We start from the raw sequence: 20,420 nt of genomic DNA, 5'->3' as shown, positions 1-20,420 counted from the left end.
TCTACCTGGGAGTGGAACTGCTGGGCCATGTGGTAACTCACGGCTTAATGGTTTGAAGAATTGCCAGACCATTTTCCATGGTAGTTGCGTCATTGTGTGTTCCCACCCGTGATGTACGAGGGTTCCAGGTTCTCTGCATCCTTGTCAACACTTGTAATTGTCCATCCTTTTGATTTTAGCCATCCTAGTGGGAGTGAAGTGGATGTTGCCAGATAAAAGACAGGGCACCTGGCTAAATATGAATACTCAGTGCTTATCTGACATTTAGATTTAACTGGGCATCCTGCATTTTTATTTGCCAGATCTGGCGCGCCTGCCTGCCTGCCACTGGTCAGGTGGGGATGGGGCTTGTGGGAGGCACAGAGGCTTCGGATGTGACCACAGCTGGGAGTCTTGGGCGGGGCTTGGATGCCTCAAGTGAGTGTGCAGGGCTGGAACCCAGACCCTCGTTCTCCCCAGGCAGCCTCCCAACTTCCCAGTGAGTGGGTCAGCGTGTTTCTGTGTTTTCCCTTGCCTTAGCCTAATCCGCACAGAACGTGGCTGAGGAACATTGTAGCTTTATTTCCTCAATTGTTTGCTTTGCTGGGGTTTTTTTCCCCCCCCGTAATGTGCGCTTCTTTTGCGATTTGTTTTCAGGGTGGATTTTTAAGAGAATGTTCTAGTATTCTTTAGAATCATTTGTTTTGCCTCAGAGATATTGGGGGGAAGGTTTAGTGTCCTGGAATACAGTAAGTAGAGATTCTGTGCTAAGTATATTCCTGGTGCTGAGGGATGTGGAGTGTGCGTGCGTGTGTGTGTGTGCGTGCGTGCGTGCATGCGTGCATGTGCGTGTGTGTGTTTTGGCAAGGAGAAGCTGTCTAAAGAGTTCGATTATGATGACTGTTAACTTGGGTATAAGGGGCACAAGGAGAAGGGGAAAGAAACTTCAAAGAGGTATACGGAGGAAAGGAAATCAGAGAAGGGTGCCTGGAGGAGGTGGCGTTTGAGCTGGATCTTGAAGGATGATGGGCTAGATTTCGAAACAGGGAGCTAAGGTCGAAAGGGCTTTGGTAGCCGACAGGGCTAGGGCTCCCCTGTCCAGGACGGTAGCCGCTAGCCATATGTGTCTATTTCCATTTAAATGAACTAGAGTAAAATTAAATATTCAGTTTCTCAGTCTCGTTAGCCACAGGTGAAGCCACAAATGGCGGCTGCCTTCCACGGTGGACAGCACAGATTTAGAACATGTGTATCAGTGCAGAAAGTTCTGTTGGACAGCCGTGGACTAGGGCAAGGGTCACCAAACTGCAGCCCCGGGACAGAACTCCAGGCTACCACCTGTTCTTGTAAATAAAGTTTTATTGGAACACAGCCACGTCCACTCATTCACATTTGAGCTGCGGTGGCACAGTAGAAATGCTTCTGCACGGACCCTCTGACCACAAAGCCGAACATACTGACTGTCTGAACATTGCTAGAATATGGTTGCCCGCGCCTGGTCTAGGGACACGAAGGCACAGAGCCTAGAGGTGATGGTGATACGTTTGTGGGAGAAATCAGCAACCACAAAATAGCTGGCATTAACTGAGCACCTACTGTGTGCTGGGCACTGCTTGAGGGCTTGGATTACTTCACTCGCTGCTTCTCCTAGGTCACGTTACAAGGGGTGGGGGGCAGTGATGGGGAGGAGCCCTGCGCGCTGGGAGGGAGGAGTGCAGGGTCACGGGGAGCCAGGAAGGGTGCTGGAGCCTGGGAAGGACCACCTTCAGGAAATGGGCATGCAGGGTGTTTGTGCAGGGGAGATCACATCCAGCCCTTGCCGCACCCAGGTAGAGGTAACGAGGCTGTTTTGTGGATGTCTGCCTGGGAAGGAGAGTCCTCGAGGTAGGAGAATTGTCAAAACAAATTCAGCCCCCCTTGCCCCGTTTTGGCGTGGGCACCTTTATCCTCGCAAATCTATCTCCTGAAGGTTGCCAGTGTTGACTCACCCGGGCCGTCTCCCCTTTCCCTTGCCGCACCTGCCGTATTACTCAATCCCGTGTAATCCCAGCGTCTCCGTCGCATCTCGTTCGATGTGATGGTTTTTAAAGGCTTCTAACAAGGACTGCGAAAGGAGTTTTTTCTTTGCCTTTTGGAGGTGATCGCTTGGGCACGGACACTATGGAGAAAACCACGAATCAGGGGCTCGGTATGGAATCGGTGGGGGAGCCCAGCACAGAATGAAAACATGGGGCCCCTTTCTCGAAAACGACCGAGGGTTTAAAAATGGATAGAAGAGCATTAAGCCAAGGGCAGGGCCCTTCCGGGTGAGTCCCACGACTGAAGACGCACACCCGTGAAGCTGGCCCTGCTGCTGATTTAAAACAAAATTTTTTTTTAATGTTTATTTCTTTTTGAGAGAGAGAGAGAGACAGAGTGTGAGCTGGGGAAGGGGCAGAGAGAGAGAGGGAGGCACAGAGTCCGAAGCAGGCTCTGGGCTCCGAGCCGGCAGCACAGAGCCCGACGCCGGCTCTGAGCCAGCCCGGCGCCCCGTCTGCCGCTGACTCTTATCACCCATCCGCGACGTGCGTGCTCACCTGTCTTGCCTTGTGCTTGTTTTCGCCTCTAGTCTGCCCTGGCATGGATATCCGGAACAACCTGACGAGGCTGCACGAACTGGCCAACTGCTCGGTCATTGAAGGTCATTTGCAGATACTGCTCATGTTCAAAACGAGGCCCGAGGACTTCCGAGACCTCAGTTTCCCCAAACTCGTCATGATCACTGATTACCTGCTGCTCTTCCGGGTGTACGGGCTGGAGAGCCTGAAGGACCTCTTCCCCAACCTCACGGTCATCCGGGGCTCGCGCCTCTTCTTCAACTACGCGCTGGTCATCTTCGAGATGGTGCACCTGAAGGAGCTTGGCCTCTACAGCTTGATGAACATTACCCGGGGCTCCGTCCGCATCGAGAAGAATAATGAGCTGTGCTACCTGGCCACCATCGACTGGTCGCGCATCCTGGATTCGGTGGAGGATAATTACATTGTGTTGAACAAAGACGACAACGAGGAGTGTGGGGACATTTGTCCAGGCACTGCAAAGGGCAAGACCAACTGCCCTGCCACTGTCATCAACGGGCAGTTTGTGGAGCGTTGTTGGACACACGGCCATTGCCAGAAAGGTATGCTGGGGTACGTGGGGCTCTCAGCCATTTCTTCGCCGTGTTTGTTAGCAGCTGGAGGCGTTTGCTGGACGAGGGGGTGGCCCCTTTTTTCTGCAGAGGCTCTGATATTAAATACTTCTGGCTTTGCAGGCTGCGTGGCCTCCCGTTATAGCTACTCAGCACTGCCATCGTAGCGGGAAGGCAGCCACAGGCAACCCAGAAAGAAATGGGCACAGCTATGTTTCGATAAAACTTTATTTACAAGCCAAGCTGTGGGCCAGCGTTTGCCAATTGCTGTGCCAGACCGTCGAATGTTCCTCTTGCTTGGGGGGGGGGGGGGTAGAGGTGGGCAAGTGTGGACTTTGCTGTAGAAAAAGAAAGTTTATTTCTTGAGTGACGAAAGAAGTAAGATTGCTCAGTGTAGACATTTGGCAAAAGAAATGGGTAAAGGAAGGAAGCGAAACAACAATCCTTATCCCACATTTTGTGGAGTACTTCCTTCTCGTGGTTCTGTTGTGTGTTTATTTTATTTACCTACCTTTCCCTGTCTCTGGGCATTTAGATAATTTCCGGTTATTCTAAAGAGAAGGATGAGCATTTTCGGGTCAAAGCTTTATTGAGCATTTTGTTTCTCTAGGCTTTGCTTTTCCAGAAGTGAAATTTCTGGGCCAAAGGTTCTTGATACTGATTGCCAAATGGCTTTCCGGAAATGTTGTACTGATGGGTGCTCCTCCTAGCATTGGCTGAGAGGGAGCACCTTGGCCAGCTTTGCATGTTGTTTGAAAAATCTTTCATAATTTACCGGAGGGAGGAGCCGATGTGTTGTCATTGTTTCTATTTGCATTTCTTTGATTGCTATCGGGGTTGAACCTTCTGAAACATGTTTATTTATCATTTGGGTTTTCTCTTCCTGTTCATATCCTTTGTCCGTTTATCTTTTAGTACTTTAGTGGTTTTTGAAATACTAGTCTTCTTGCGGTTTTCAACACGAAGGCTGTTAACCCTTTGCCAACTGTGTCTTCAGACGCTTTTGTTCGGTGGTCAAGATGCTCTGGATGTTGGCTGCCAGAGAAGCTTAAAATGTTTGTGGAGTCCGGGGGCGCCCGGGTGGCTCAGTCGGTTGAGCATCCGACTTCGGCTCAGGTCACGATCTCACGGTTTGTGAGTTTGAGCCCCGCGTCGGGCTCTGTGCTGATGGCTCAGAGCCTGGAGCCTGCTTCGGATTCTGTGTCTCCCTCTCTCTCTCTCTCTGCCCCTTCCCTGCTCACAGCTTTGTCTCTGTCTCTGAAAACTGAATAAACCTTAAAAATATATATATTTTAAATGTTTGTGGAGTCCAGAGTTGGATGTTTGCATGCCTGTCCTGTTACCCTATGTTTAGAAAGTCCTTTTCCACCCGTAAAATGAATGTGGTTTTTTTCTCCCAAATTTCCTATTTTAATTTTAATTATCAATAAAAAAAGCTCATCCTGGACATTTGGAATCTGTTTGTGCGCATGATTCAAAGGGATGTTCCTCTCCCCGCAAATAACTTGTTGGGGTCTCAATGCCTTTTATTGATGAAATTTACTCCTTTGTCATTGATTTGGGGTTTCTGGCTATCGGTAAACCATTTCCTTGCGTTGGGGCCGCTACCGTTCTAATCATTGTGGTTTTATAATGTTTTGATAACCAGGAAGGCAAGTTCCAAACACACACCTGTTACTTTTTTTATTGTTTTGACTCTTTCATACTTTGTGAAATTCCCTGGGAAGAATTCGCGAATGTGAGATCGAGGTGGGAGAAAGTGAGTGGATGGTTTATGGGTGGGTCGTATCATAAAAGATAGGGCACGGGGGGGGGGGGGGGGATGGGAGGGTCTTCTTGCCTGAGCCCAAAGGCTACTTGGGTGAGTCCTGAGTAGAATCCATGGGAGCCGTGGGGAGCATAACAGAAGGTGAGAGCAGAGGCCACACCTCTTCTGAGAGGTTGGGCAGTGAAGGCAAAGAGAGCCTTGTTTGAGGATGGGCGTGGGCAGGATGATTATTATACTGTGGAGCAATCTTGGGGACGTTGGCCGGTCAGGGACAGAGAGAACGGAGCTGAATGACAAAGTTGGGGCGAAATCTCAGCGCAAGTAGAATGACTACCTGCGGGTTTGGGATTTTGTAGAACAGGGAAGCTGCTGAGGTGGGGGTGGGGAGCAGGTGGGGGGGAATAAGCTGTGGGAACGACAGTCTAGATGGATTGGGGGGCAGCTGGTATTCACGATGGTGAGGGGAGAAGAGGCTGTTTCGGGTCTATGTCCCGAGAGCATCTGGCTACGAGGGGAGCACTGTTATCCTCATTTTAGAGACCAGAGGGGTTACTTAACTTACCTAAGGCCACACAGCTCATAAGACAGCTGGAGTTTGTGCCAAGTCTGAGACACAAGAAAGGCATGTGGTATTTTTTTTTTTGTGGGGGCGGGGGGACCGTCCCCTCTGTTTAGAGCCACTTGTAGGTGGGGCACCGGAGAAATGGAACATGCTTTCGTTATTCCAATGCCGAGGTCTCCAAATTTAGGTGCCTTTTTGAAATGCTCCGGGCTCTCGGGTCTTGAGATATTATTTAAGACATTCCTCTGTGGATTTATTTCTGTACACATTTTACTCAAAATATCCAGGGTGGTATTATCTGCAGAAATGTCCCTGATGCGAGCAGTTGTTTTCTTCCCTCATCTTTTGTTTTTGAGAACAGGCTTGTTTTTCTAACGCTGGGGGTTCTGTCGTGGGGCAGGGGGTGGCTGTGCACCTGCTGCTGTGACTGACAATACCTGATTCCCGGCATCTGGCATTGATGTTCGCTGCTCCTGGTGTGTAATCGGTGCTGAGGTCCCCTAGGCAAGGCATTGTCCTGTCCTGGTAACAGGTGTTGAAATGATTGTTTTTGTTTGTTTGTTTGTTTATTTATTTTAATGTTTATTTATTTTTGAGAGAGAGACAGTGTGTGAGCAGGGAAGGGGCAGAGAGGGAGAGAGAGACAGAGACACAGAATCCGAAGCAGGCTCCCGGCTCTGAGCTGTCAGCATAGAGCCCGACACGGGGCTCGAGCCCACGAACCGCGAGATTGTGACCTGAGACGAAGTCGGATGCTTAACTGACTGAGTCACCCAGGTGCCCCTGTTTACTTAGTGTTTAAATGTTTATTTATTTTGAGCGAGAAAGAGAGAGAGCCTGAGGGGGGAAAGGGGCAGAGAGAGAGAGAGAGGGAGAGAGAATCCCAAGCAGGCTCTGTGCGGTCAGCATGGAGCTCAAGGCAGGGCTTGATCCCAAGAACCGTGAGATCGTGACCTGAGCCAAAATCAAGAGCTTTAGCTGACGGAACCACCCAGGTGCCCCGAAATGATTGCTCTTTGAACAGGTGCCCCCGTCTGCTGAGTACAACTCCACTCTGGCCTTTTTCTCCCTTCCTCAGTTTCTTTTATTGTGGTAAAATACACATAAGATAAAATTCACCATCTTAAATTTCTTTTTAAAGATTTGATATTTTTATTTGTTTGTTATCATTTTGAAGAGTAAGCTCTGTGCCAGACGTGGGGCTCAAACTCACAACCCTGAGACCAAGAGTTGCATGCTGTACCACGTCAGCCAGCCAGGCGCCTGCCATCGTAAATGTTTTTAAGTACCTAGTTCAGTGGCATCAGTCACCCTCGCACTGTTGTGCAACAACACCCCCACCATTCATCTCTAGAACTTTCCCATCTTCCCAGACTGAAACTCCGTCCCCATGGAACACTGACTGCCCCCCCCAACCCCCACCATCCCTGGCGACCACCGTCTACTCTCTGTCTCTATGCTTGGGACTCCTCTAGAGACCTCATAGAGGTGGAATCAGACAGTGTTTGGACTTTTGTCATTGGTTTATTCCATGGAGCGTAATGACTTCAAGGTTCGCCATGTTGTGGTGGGTGTCAGAACTTCCTTTTTAAGGCTGGTGGGTGGATATTCCATTGTGTGGATGGACCACATTTATGTATCCATTCATCTATGGATAGACACTTGGGGGGCTTCCACAGCAGCTAATAAGGCTGCTGTGAACGATGGTGAGCCTCTCTGGCTTTTTTGGGTGCTTATGTTACCTTGTTGCCGTGGCTCTGGAAGGCTTATCTGAAGTCGTGTGAGACTTGAACACAGAACAGACCGAAATGAACCTTTAGGGGTGCTCCCCTCTCTTCGGTGATGGACACAGGCCTGTGAATACTACCCAACAACTCTTTCAGCTCTCTAGAACCCTCTCAAATACTTCCCGGGGCCTCCAGAACCATTGTCTTTTTGTTATGTGATTATCAGGATCTGGAAGCTTCTGGGGTCTGGTCAGCATTTGGGGCGAAAGGGTGGGTTGTTCTCTGGACCCAGTTTGTATGCATTCTCTACAGTGTCCCTTCTTATACCCATTCCCCAAAGAACGATGCTTTAAGCAGAGAAAGCAAAGGAAGGTTAAAGGAAGGTCAAGGTAATTAAAAGGGGAAAAAAAAATCACTGTGGTGTGTGTGGCTTGAGATGCCACCTCTCCATCACCCTGCTCATGGATTTGGGGTCAAAGAAGAGGCCAAATGCAAGAGGCCTCAGATGGACAGAGAAGATGGAGTGTATGCAAGCTGGGTCATGGATCTCATTCATTGAGAGCCTACCATGGCCAGGCATTGGGGTCCCAGGGGCCACGGGAGGGACCAGCCCCACCTGCTTGGAGAGGACCTTCTGGTGGCAAATACTGACCTTGAGTATGTGATGAGGCAGCTCGGCCGGGAGAGTCACAGGAGAAGGATCTCTGTGGGTAGAGGCACCAGTCGGAGCCCCAAACTTGCCGTCAGGTTCGGAGTGTATCTCCCCTCCCCCAAATCGGTGTGTATCAGGACCCCAAAGGTCGGCCTCGCTGACCCTTTTCCAGGTGCTTACAAGAATTACTTGGGGTCCTGTTCACTGGTCTTGAGCCGGATCAAGCCTCTGTCTTCCGATCTGAAAGATGGGGACAGTTGCGGGACCTGCTTGTCAGAACTGTGGTTTAGGGGTAGGTGAGACGGTGCGGGGGTTGGGGAGGGTGCATTTAGCCCAGCGCCTGGCACTCTGTGTGTTCTGGAAGCTTCCTGTGAGTGCCATGGGTCTACTTCCCTTCTGGGCAGACCAGCCGCTGGGTGCATACCTGCCAAGTTTGGCTCTAATTCTGATTTGGGGCTTGGGGCGGGCGGAGGGGAGCCCACTGCATGACCTGTGGATGAGGGGTGGGTGTTGGACCCCTGGCCCCAGAGGGAAGACCACTTTGCTCACCCAGTGCCTCCAGTGCTCTGGAGACCCCCAGCTCTGGGCTTTGGGGGGCATCAGAAGCCACAGAGCTTGCTTGACCAGCTGTTGGAGCCAAACCCAGTGGCATTTTTTTTTCCCCCTGGGAGGCCACCCCAGCTGCTCCCTGCCAGTCAGAGGGGTGGGCGAGGCCGGGGTGCGCAGGGTGCCAGGAAACTGGCCACGGTGCCACATACGGGATCCGCCAGAGAGTAGGAGCAGGAGGGCGGAAAGGAGGCAGGGTTCTCCTCCCCGGGTTTGGACATACATCCTTGTTCCAGAGTCTCTGAGCATGGGGGGGGGGGGCTCTGTTTAGATCAAATATTAAATACTTACTTCTGCCTTCGACATTTCAATAATCAGAATCTTCTTGGTGGCAAATGCTTCTTTTGTGCTGGGCGCTGTTCGATGCACGTCGCTTCTGACACCGCGTCGAATCCTCCCCGCAATTCCTTCGCACAGGTGAGGCCGTGGAGGCCCCATAGAGGTTAAGCCACTTGCCCCGGATCACACGGCTAGTGAGCAGTGGAGCCGGGATCCCCCCTGGAACCCTGGGTGTTCTGGCTCAGAATTTGAGGTATTAACCTTTGTGCTTTCCTGAGCTCAACGTGGAAAGTTGGTGAAGTATTGAAAAGAAAGAAATGGAGGGGAGGGGGACACCCCCTAGAATTTGCCCCTGCCAACATCCTGGCTGCCTTTCCATATAGCTCCTTGAATTAGCCGCCTCCTCTGTCAGGCTAAGCTTGTTCTCTCTCTCTCTCTCATGTGTGTGCGATATGGGTGAGGGTAGAGGAAGGAGAGAAAGAGACTCTTACACAGGTTTCATGCCCAGAGCAGAGGAGGGTGCAGGGCTCGATCTCACAGTCCTGAGATCATGACCTGAGCCTAAATCAAGAGTCAGAAGCTTGCTTGACTGACTGAGCGATCCAGGTGCCCCAGGCTAAGACCTCTTGAAGATAGGGACTGTGGAATTTATTGGTGTGTCCCCAGCACCTGTCATGTAGATACGCAATGGTCTTTGAGCACTCATTCCTAGCTAACGTTTATTGAGCACTTACTAAGCGCTGAGCATTTGACAAGCTACCTCACGGAATCGTCACCACAGCCAGCCTATGAGAGGACACTACTCCTGTTTTACAGAAGGGGACACTGAGGCTAGAGTACTAATTAAGAAACTTACTCTAGGAGGAGACCTTTCTGGGAAGTGGTTTGACCCTCAGGCTTGTCCAGTGCGCTTGACCAGAGGTCAGCAAACTGACCCATGGGCCAAATCCAACCCATCAGTGATTTTTGTGTGGGCTGTGAGCTAAGAATGCTTTCTATATGTTAAAAAGATTGTGTGTGGGGCGCCTGGGTGGTGCAGTCGGTTGGGCGTCCGACTTCAGCCAGGTCACGATCTCGCGGTCCGTGAGTTCGAGCCCCGCGTCGGGCTCTGGGCTGATGGCTCAGAGCCTGGAGCCTGTTTCCGATTCTGTGTCTCCCTCTCTCTCTGCCCCTCCCCCGTTCATGCTCTGTCTCTCTCTGTCCCAAAAATAAATAAACGTTGAAAAAAAAATTTAAAAAAAAAAAAAAAAAAAAGATTGTGTGTGTGTGCGTGCGTGTGTGTGTGTGGAAATCTAAAGGATAATATTTTATAAGAGGTGAAAATGATATGAAATTAACATTTCAGCGTCCCCAAATAAAGTTTCATTGGAACCGGGCCGCGCTGGCTCATTTATTCATTTACATAACGCCTGTGGCCGTTTTAGTGCTATGAGTAGTTGCAACAGAGACTGTATCTCTCTTTACAGGATAAAAAAAAAAAAAAGAGATGTGCCAACCTCTGTTTTTGGCTCTGCACCTTATAAAGATGAGGGGAGCGTTGGGGGGTAGAGGCTGTTTTCATTGGAAATTGGGAACATCCTAGCATCAGGCTGACACAGTGCCCCTACCCCTTGTTGGCACTGAGGGGAGGGGGCTGTGAAGTATGGGATGCCATCCCTTCGCACCAGGAGCTCTTGGTTTGGCTGGGGAGTCAAAGGGCAGGAGTGGATTAGCCTTTCAAGGCAGCCCAGCTGGCAGAGGATGTCACAAGGCAGGTAGGTGCCCCCCCACCCCTTTCCCATTCCTCTCCAAGTGAGTCATCTGATCGGTGGTTCTGCACATGTCTGGAGCCAGAGCACCTGGAAATCACAATGTTCTCTAGATAACATCGCCGCAGAATATTGACAAATTAAATTCCTTTGTGGCTGTGTCACTATAGTCCCTGCAGGAAATAGGGAGGTCTGACATGTGCTCACGGGGATCGAATAACAATAATAACAAAAGACGATACATCGCGTAGCATGATGGGCCATTTGAAGTTTTCTTTCATGCTCCTTTGTGTTCTGGCGACGATCTTTTAAAAAGGTCTGGGAGAGGGGCGCCTGGGTGGCGCAGTCGGTTAAGCGTCCGACTTCAGCCAGGTCACGATCTCGCGGTCCGGGAGTTCGAGCCCCGCGTCGGGCTCTGGGCTGATGGCTCAGAGCCTGGAGCCTGTTTCCGATTCTGTGTCTCCCTCTCTCTCTCTGCCCGTCCCCCGTTCATGCTCTGTCTCTCTCTGTCCCAAAAATAAATAATCGTTGAAAAAAAAAATTAAAAAAAAAAAAAAAAAGTCTGGGAGAGCCGCACCAAACTGAAAAAAAATTCCACGGTCATGGTGATTTCCTGATCCCCGGGGATGCTTGGAATTTTTGAGATGAACGTCTGGTTTTGGAGCCGGTTGGATAGTGTGTGGCAGGAAAGAGCGAGTGATGCCTCCCGTCCCCAGCGTTGATGACAGGTTGCCACTGGCATTTGTGGAAGGCGGTTCCAGGTTGGAGCGGTTTGATTCAGCTGGTGAATGGTGCTTAGAAAGAGGGTAGGAAGGAAGGTGTTCCGAGTGGGCAGAACGGCAAGGGCAAAAAAGCCACAGACAGGTGCCTGTTCTGGGCCAGGCTGCCTCGTGCTGGGTAGAGCCTCGGGCCAGCACGGGTACTGGATGTCGGATGTTTTCCCCGGGGCACGAGGCAGCGGTCGTGTAGGTTACCTTGGGGCTGCATTCCGGATGGCCCGAGCCAGGCGTGTTGCTGGGACCCCAGAGCCCTTGCTGAGTCGGACAAAAAGTGGAAGGACCTCACTGTTAAGGTTGTAAGCTGGGTAGGCAGCACGTGTTTTGGAAGGCTCAAGGATGCCCTGAAGGGAAGGCGGACCGGTTGACCCCGTGGTCACCGGGCACCCTGGGGACAGTAGTAGACCCAGACTGAAGTTTGCACGAGTGCCTGGCTTCCTGGAGGGAGCTTGAGGGATTCCGATTAACCACCTTTTCGCCTGGAGAAGTAAATCGGCCCAGTCCCGTTGGCAGAAGGTGGGGTAGAGTTAAATACGCAATTATGGAAAGGTGGCTTGTCTGGTAACTGGTCGGACGAGTTTTTCTTTTGTTCCCTCCTCCTTGATGAAATTCATTGACCAGTTATTTCCCACTGTGTCACCAGACCCTTTGTCAGAGTCAAACTCTGTTCTTTGTGACTCAGCGCGTCTGAAGTGCCCCAGGGGGGTCCCAAGGACCTCAGGTCCTGTGGGCCTGGGAAGCCAGGCGCACCGTGTGGTCTCTCCAGGCACCTGTCCGGGATAGAACATTCGTTTTCACAGCGGAAGGTTTCAAAATTGTATCCCCCGCCCCTCTCCTGCTCCCCATTCTTCCCCTCTCTCCTTTCTCTCCCTTTCCCTCTCTCTCAGGCTTGGAGAGAGTCTGTGCTAGCTCAGACTTACAGATAAATAACGTTAAGTAGAGGGGCGCCTGGGTGGCGCAGTCGGTTAAGCGTCCGACTTCAGCCAGGTCACGATCTCGCGATCCGTGAGTTCGAGCCCCGCGTCGGGCTCTGGGCTGATGGCTCAGAGCCTGGAGCCTGTTTCCGATTCTGTGTCTCCCTCTCTCTCTGCCCCTCCCCCGTTCATGCTCTGTCTCTCTCTGTCCCAAAAATAAATAAACGTTGAAAAAAAAATTAAAAAAAAAAAAAAAAAAAAAGAAGCGGAAAGAGTAGGGGAGCCTGGCCGGTTCAGGGGGCGGAGCGTGTGGCTTTCGACCATGGGGCCGTGAGTCTGAGCCCCATGTTGGATGTCGAGATTACTTACAAATAAAATCTTTTTCAAAAGAGGTGGGAGGTGGGGCGCCTGGGTGGCGCAGTCGGTTAGGCGTCCGACTTCAGCCAGGTCACGATCTCGCGGTCCGTGAGTTCGAGCCCCGCGTCGGGCTCTGGGCTGATAGCTCAGAGCCTGGAGCCTGTTTCCGATTCTGTGTCTCCCTCTCTCTCTGCCCCTCGCCCGTTCATGCTCTGTCTCTCTCTGTCCCAAAAATAAATAATCGTTGAAAAAAAAAATTAAAAAAAAAAATAACGTTAAGTAGAAAAACAAAATTGCTTTCCTTTGGGGCCCATTGTCTGTCATGGGCGGGGCCCTACGGGTAGCAGCAAATTGGGCTGATTTCCCCCAATTCTAGGTTTGGGAAGTGACCCAAGATCCCCAACCCAACCTCAAGCCCCGGGACACAGAGGCAGGGTTCCAGTGGCGCTGGGGGCGGGTGGGGGGTGGGCTGGGCATCTGCTAGATAAAAGCCCCAAACCATCAAGTGCCTGGAGGGTTTTCGGTAGAGGGTCCTTTGGCCTTCTTATGAGACAAGTTTCTTTGCTTCTTGTTTTCTCCCATCGAGGGTCTTGGGTCTTTAGTGAGCCCCAGGCTTGCTGGCTGCTGTCTAGAGAGGGAGGTTGCTCGATGGGCTTTTTCTAGAGTGTTTCCAAGCGCTCGCCTATGAGAAACTGTTCTCTTTGGAAGATCTGATAAGGACAGGGTTGTTGGTGCCTACAGTGAGTCACCCTGGCACAGAGCATGTGCAGCACCAGTGTTCCTTACGGACCACCTGCAACGCTTGTCCGCGGGCAACTGGCGTTCCCGCCACAGGTGATCTCCTTGGTGTGGAGGCAAAAGGCTTTCACCTTTGCAAAAAAACTGGCGGGAGATATGCAAAGCAAGACAGGCTTGATCCGAAGCAGTCAGGATTTCTCTTCTGTAAAGAACGATGTGTTTTGGGGCGCCTGGGTGGCTCAGTCGGTTGAGGGCCCGACTTCGGCTCAGGCTGTGATCTTGGGGTTCGTGAGTCCGAGCCCCTCATCGGGCTGTTTGCTGTCATCCCAGAGCCCGCTTGGGATCCTGTGTCCCCCCCACCCCCACCCCCCCCCACCCCTCCCCTGCTTGCACACTCTCTCTCTCAAAAGTAAATAAACCTGAAAAAAATAAAAATAAATACACATAAGATTTACTAGTGACATAAGATTTATTAGTGACATTGGGTACATTCACAGTGCTGTGTCACCGTCATCACTGTATACGTTTCAACATCATGGCACGAAGGAACCGTGCCCCATAGTGGTCACTCACTGTTCCCTGCTGCCCCGACCCCCCCCACCCCGCCCCAGTCCCCAACACCCACTAGTCTGCTCTCTACCTCTGTGGGTTGACCTACTCTGGATGTTTCAATATAAATGGAATCGTTGATATATGGCTTTTTACGTCTTGGTTCTTTCACCAGACATGATTTTGTGGTTCATCTGTGTTGTAGCTTGCATCAGGACCCCATCCCTCTTTTTGCTGAATAACATTCCATTGCGTGGATATACCAGCCTTGTTTATCTGTTTACCAACAGATGAACATTTGAGCTGTTTCCGCCTTTTGGCTGTTGTGAATAGTGCAGCTACGAACATTCGAACATTCGTGCACAATCTTTTGTTTGAATAATTATTGTCAGTTCCCTTGGGGGATTGCTGGGCCATTTAGTGATTCTGTGTTTAACAGATTAAGTCAAGATTTCTTTTTGCTTTTTCTGCTTTTGGTGTTATTAAAAAAAAATAAATAAATAAACTCTTGTATTATCAAAGAACACACAGATTTGGAAAACCACACAAAACGAACGTAGCCTTTGGCTGCTCCTTGCCCTGGCCTCTTTGATTATTTTTTTCTTTTCTAAACTCTGAAAATTCTGTCATGCAGTAAAATGGTACTCTCTGGTCTCCTGTTTTTAGCATATGGTAAACAAGGCAAAGACTGAACTTCGTAAGCAAACTTCGTGTTCTTTATGGAGGCAACTTTTGCTAAGAAAATTATTTTTATAAGTGAACGAGGTCTGAGGGTTATTTGCAAAGGAGTTTTACAAGGGTAAGAAAAAAATAAACAACCAAGAAGTTGATCTTAGGGTGCGTGGTTCTGCAAAGACAGAGTGGATAAGACCTCGAGACACATGCCAGAGAGCAAACAGCAGGTGAATCTGAGAAAGGAAAGGTTTTTCAAGTGGGGATGAACTTGATAAAGAAAGAAAAAATTGAATTGGAGAATTATCTTAGAAATGCCCCTGTGGCTCAGAGAAGGGCGTAAGTCTTCACAGACTTTCTTCACAGTTTTTGAAAAGATGCCTTTGAAAGAGAGCCACAAGGCTGGGGTACTGCTTGACTTGATTCTGGGACTTCTGGCCATTGGGAGTTTATAAGCGTCTCATGTTGGGAATGGCAAGTAACAGCAGTGGGCATTGGCAGGATGAAAACTAGGAGTTAGGGACACGAGAAAGTGAGGGACACAGTGGCACATAGGCCTTGAAGTCTTGGGAGGAGGGGTGAAGCAAACTAAAATAGACCCAGGTCATAAAAGTTACACATTCTGAATCAGAGAAGTCAGAAAATGACAGTGATTCCCCCTTGACCCACAGTGCAAATGTTGGCTACACAGAAGCAAAAAAAAAAAAAAAAAAAAATTCTGTTTTTTCTCTATTTGATGAAGGAGATCTTGTAAAGGTTCTAGCCAGCCAGGGATGGTCAACTGGAATCTATTCTCAAATTTTTAAAAAATGTTTTTTCATATTTATTTTTTGAGAGAGAGAGAGAGTGCGAGTGTGAGCAGGGGAGGGGCAGAGAGAGAGGGAGACACAGAATCAGAAACAGTCTCCAGGCTCTGAGCTGTCAGCACAGAGCCCAATGCAGGCTCGAACCCATGAACCGTGAGATCATGCATGACCTGAGCTGAAGTTGGACGCTTAACCCACTGAGCCACCCAGGTGCCTCAAATGGGAATCCCTTCTTAAGGGTCTGTTCTTTCTAAACGAGTAAGGGTGAAATGGCACAGGCTATTTTATTTTAGAGGACATTAGAGTATTTATGATATACATATTATTTACTTATTTATTTTGAGAGAGACAGAGACAGTGTGAGCGGGGGAGGGATAGAGAGGGAGAGGGAGAGAGAGAATCTCAAGCATGTTCCACACTGTCAGTGCAGAGCACCTTGAACTCACGTAACCGTGAGATCGTGACCTGAGCCGAAACTGAGAGTCCGACGCTTACCGGACTGAGCCACCCAGGCGTCCTGACATTAGAGTATTTATAGAAGGCTTTCAGAGGTTTGGTGGTAACCCTGTTTCCCTCACGCTATTTTCTTACATCTTTCAGTTGCCGCTTCTCCTGGATGGGTAGGTGGGCTTCGGCAAGGGTAACGATGGTGAGGGTCCCCCCTCTGGTGGCAGTGGAGAATCAACGTGGTAAAATCCAGAGCTGGGCCATCCATAAGGTAGCCCCACTGGTCACATGTGGCTAAGTTTGAATGAGTTCAAGTTAAATAATATTAAACATTTGTCCCCTGGTTGCACTCCCCACATTCGGAGAATACAACGTAGAACATTTCCATCATTCCAGAAAGCTCTGTCGGGCAGCATTGATCTAGAGCATTTCATTGCATGGTTAAAGATAGGTCTGGGGTCAGACACACCTGGATTTGACTACTGCGTCTGTTGTGTGACCTTGGACAAGTTGGTTCTTCTGAGCCTCCGCGTCCTTATCTGAAATAAGAAAATGGTAAAGGACCCAGTCTCATCATTTGTTTCTCAACTTTTAACTGACATCCCCTCTTTTCATAAAAACAAAAATCTCATTTCTCTTTTTTGATTTTTTCCCTTTCAATATGAAATGGAACACTGAATTTTTCTTTTTTCAGCCTTTTACCTCCTTGAGAGTCTGTGGAATATAGGAAGGAGAGGCTTGGGAAAGTTGCATACAATGAAGAGGCTATTCTAGGTACCTCTGACCAAGAAGAGGAACAAGGAAGGGGTAGGTGTGGTGAGTGGGGGCACGAGAGTGTCATCAAGAAGGAGAAATGTGTCAGCTCCTTCCTGGCTTCTCTTCTCTCTCTGAGGAACAGGGAACAGAGTGCTTTTTAGTGTAAGCAGAATAGAATGGGTGGAGCAGAGAGGAAGTAGGCTCCAGATGGGGAAGGGACTGAGGCAGGGAACCTCAGTCTGATTTTGTCTTCCTGGCTCAGCGTGGAGTGCCCTAGTCAACTCGTGACTGCTGATAACAGGAATCTACTCAGACCAACCAAACTACAGTGAGGAGGGGTGGTTTATTGGGAGGACATAGGGCCTTCTCTTGGAACTTGTATCAGCTAGCTTTTGCCGTGTAACAGCCCAGCCTGAAACATAATGGCTTTCACACAGCTGTCATTTATTTTTGCTCACGATTCTGTGGGTTAGCTGGGCAGGTTTTCTGGGCTGGACCCTTCAGCTGACCACAGACACGGGCTTGGCTCTCTCCCGAATCTGGGCTCAGCTGGTGGGATGGCCCCAGTCACATGGCTGGCAGGCAGTGCTGGGCTGTCAGCTGGGATGCTTTGGTTTTCCTCCCTGTGGCCGCTCATCCTGCAGTAGGCTAGCTTCTACTTGGATCACATGATGGGCTGGAGGTTCCAAAAGTAGCCAGAGATTAATCCCTAGTGCACAAGTGTTTTCCAAGTCTCTGCTTCATGTGTGCTACTTTCCTATTGGTCAGAGCAAGTCACATGGCTAAGGCAAGCTTGAAGGAGGAGCCAGGATAGGTTCCACCTGTTGATTGGAGGACAGGAGTTTGTGGAGAGTTTTGGCATCTGGCACAGAACCCCAGGGTGGGAAATACAGTGGCATTCATGGAATAGTCTAGCCAGGACTCAGAGCAAGACTGTGTATGGTGTAACTGACAACCTAAAATGATTTTCCTGAGCCTTTATTTAATTTCCTGAATTCCAGTGACTGAATAATCAGTTCCTTTCCCCAAATGACTCTTGATAGTTTCTTTATCATTTATGAAATTCAACAAAACACCATGGCCTGCTTCTGGGATACCAATTCCGTTTCATTCATCTGTGTCTGTTCTTATACCAGTGCCCTACTGATTTAATTATCATAGATTTAGAACATGTTTTATTAATGGTAGAGCCAGCATTTCCTGTTGCACTTTTTCAAAGTGTTTATTTTTCTCGTTGAACTTAAGAATCTCTAAATCTACCTCTTCCAGCATGCGTAAAACCCATTGAGATTTTTTAAAGAAATGTTTCTTTATTTATCATGAGAGAGAGAGAGAGAGAGAGAGAGAGCGAGCATGATCAGGGGAGAGGCAGAGAGAGAGGGAGAGAGAGAATCCCAAGCAGGCTCTGCGCTGTCAGCGTGGAGCCCAACACAGGACTAGATCTCACGAACCGTGAGATCATGACCTGAGCTGAAACCAGGAGTTTAACCAACTGAGCCACCCAGGCGCTCTCCCCCCTCCCCCATTCAGATTTGGGTTAAAAATTGTATTAAATCGGGGCACCTGGGTGGTTCAGTCAGTTAAGCGTCTGACTTCAGCTGAGGTCATATCTCAGTTTGTGAGTTCAAGCCCCGCGTTGGGCTCCATGCTGACAGCTCGGGGCCTGGAGCCAGCTTCTGATTCTGTGTCTCCCTCTCTCTCTCTCTCTCTCTCTCTCTGCCTCTCCATAGCTCATGCTCTGTCTCTCTCTCTCTCTCTCAAAAATAAATAAACATTTAAAAAAATTGTATTGTCTGTAAATTAATTTGAGAAAATATACCTTAATATTTTTCCTTTCCAAGCAGGTGTGTGATCAATTTCTCCATTTATTCACATATTTTCATGTTGTTCTTTTAAAAATATTTATCCTGCACATTTCTTGCTATGATGATTCCTATATCTTAGAGTTTTTGTTGTTCATTGTTGCTGCTTTGAATGGACATATTTATCCTGAATCCCGATCCTTTAATGGAATGGATTTGTAGGTTTTCATTTTTTTTTTTTTTTTATTCATTGTGTGCAATTTTATCCTCTACACATTTTGGCCATTAAAAAAAAAATCCCATCTAAATGCTATACCTCTCACTTCACTTCTAAATCTTATTCTATTGACTTGGGCTTCAAGACTAATATTAATATTTAACAATAGTATTCTGGGACATCCATGTTTGATAGATTTCCTAAGATAAAATCATCCTTACTTTCCTGTGGTAAACCCTAGTTGGTCGTGATGACTTGATATTTTGAATTTGATTTGCTGGGTTTGCTTTGTCTTGGTTAGTTTTTATTTTTTTTATTTTTTTGGATTTCTGCCTTCTGTGTTCATGAGTGAAATTGTGCTATATTTCGGTCTGTTTTCTTTTGCAATCTTTTCATTAGGTTTTATTATATGATATCCTAGCCATGTAATACGAACTAGGCAAGTTTCCCTTTTAAATATTCTAGAATTGTGGCGTCAGGACTAACACTTGAAGAACGAATTATTTGTTGGAAAAATCATATGGTGCTATAAACTTCTGGGCGAGTAATTCTTTGATAACCTTTGAAAAATTTCATATGAGGTTGTTAGGGAATTCAGCTTAAATTTTTTTTTAACCTCTGGAAAGATCTCTTTGAGTCAGCTTTTGAAATTTGTATTTTCTTAGTAGTCATTTCATTGAGATTTTCGGATTTAATAGCATGATTTTATGCTTGCTATAATCTTGTTTATATTCTACTTACATTTATTTAGATTTACCAGCATTGTTTTTTTTTTTTTTTTTTACCCCTCTGGTGTGTAAAATGTCTAGATGACTCACCAGACACCGAAATCCTTTTTGGAGTAAACTGGGGGGAATGAATGAATGAATGAAGAATTTAATAACATTCTTCTTCTTTTTTTAATGTTTATTTTTGAGAGAGAGACAGAAACAGAGTGCGAGCAGGGGAGGGTCAGAGAGAGAGGGAGACACAGAACCTGAAGCAGGCTTCAGGCTCTGAGCTGTCAGCACGGAGCCCGACACGGGACTCGAACTCACAGACTGGGAGATAATGACCTGAGCTGAAGTCAGATGCTCAACTGACTGAGCCACCCAGGTGCGCCAGTGTCATTCTTTTAGTACAGTTAAAGGTTTTAAATTTTTTTTTCAACGTTTTATTTATTTTTGGGACAGAGAGAGACAGAGCATGAACGGGGGAGGGGCAGAGAGAGAGGGTGACACAGAATCGGAAACAGGCTCCAGGCTCCGAGCCATCAGCCCAGAGCCCGACGCGGGGCTCGAACTCACGGACCGCGAGATCGTGACCTGGCTGAAGTCAGACACTTAACCGACTGCGCCACCCAGGCGCCCCCAGTTAAAGGTTTTAAAACCATGAATTCAACCCCTGAATGCGACTTTGGCTGCCCTCCAAGGTTTTGGCTATATAACATTTTTGTTTTCTAAAGAGTCTGGGAACATGATTTTGATTTGTTATTTTTGAGAATCATTATCACAAAAGCTGCTCTTGAGGGCTGACTCTCTTTCAGTTTCTTTATATGAATGATCTGCCTTAATCTTCCTGGACAACCTAGGAATTATAATGGCACAGGAGGGAAAGTGACTTGCCCAAGGTGGCCCAGATAATAGGGTGGGGGCGGGGCTAGGACTGGCACCTAGCCCACGGTCTGTTTTGATTGGGAACCACGTGCCTTTGTGACTGCTACACTGCCTCTCCAGTTGAGTGAGTTTCAATCACTAGTTGTTAGGGTTAAAAAAAAAAAATTAACTGTTTATTTTAATAGGTTGTCTCAATGTCCAGTCGTTGGGATTAAAAATTTAACTTGTTGTGACCTGCAGGGTTTCTGCATTTTATAACTGCGGGTGGTCTCTCGGCCGCCGAGCGACTGTTCGATGGGCT

At 48.4% G+C, this 20,420-nt stretch overlaps 1 protein-coding gene across 5 annotated transcripts in view; it reads left to right on the top strand.

Moving 5' to 3' along the window:
* Nucleotides 1-20,420, top strand: part of INSR (insulin receptor) — a 139,444-nt gene that overhangs the window by 16,510 nt on the left and 102,514 nt on the right. For all 5 annotated transcript variants that reach the window (XM_086681314.1, XM_086681306.1, XM_086681305.1 and 2 more), the window contains exon 2: nt 2,588-3,139. In XM_086681314.1, coding sequence (XP_086537440.1) covers nt 2,588-3,139 — 552 coding nt within the window. The remainder of the gene's footprint in view (nt 1-2,587; nt 3,140-20,420) is intronic.

This window comes from Puma concolor, chromosome A2, assembly GCF_028749965.1.
Source record: "Puma concolor isolate L17-30 chromosome A2, mPumCon1.1.hap2, whole genome shotgun sequence".
Taxonomy (NCBI): Eukaryota; Metazoa; Chordata; class Mammalia; order Carnivora; family Felidae; genus Puma; species Puma concolor.
This window is presented reverse-complemented; position numbering and strand designations above follow the sequence as displayed.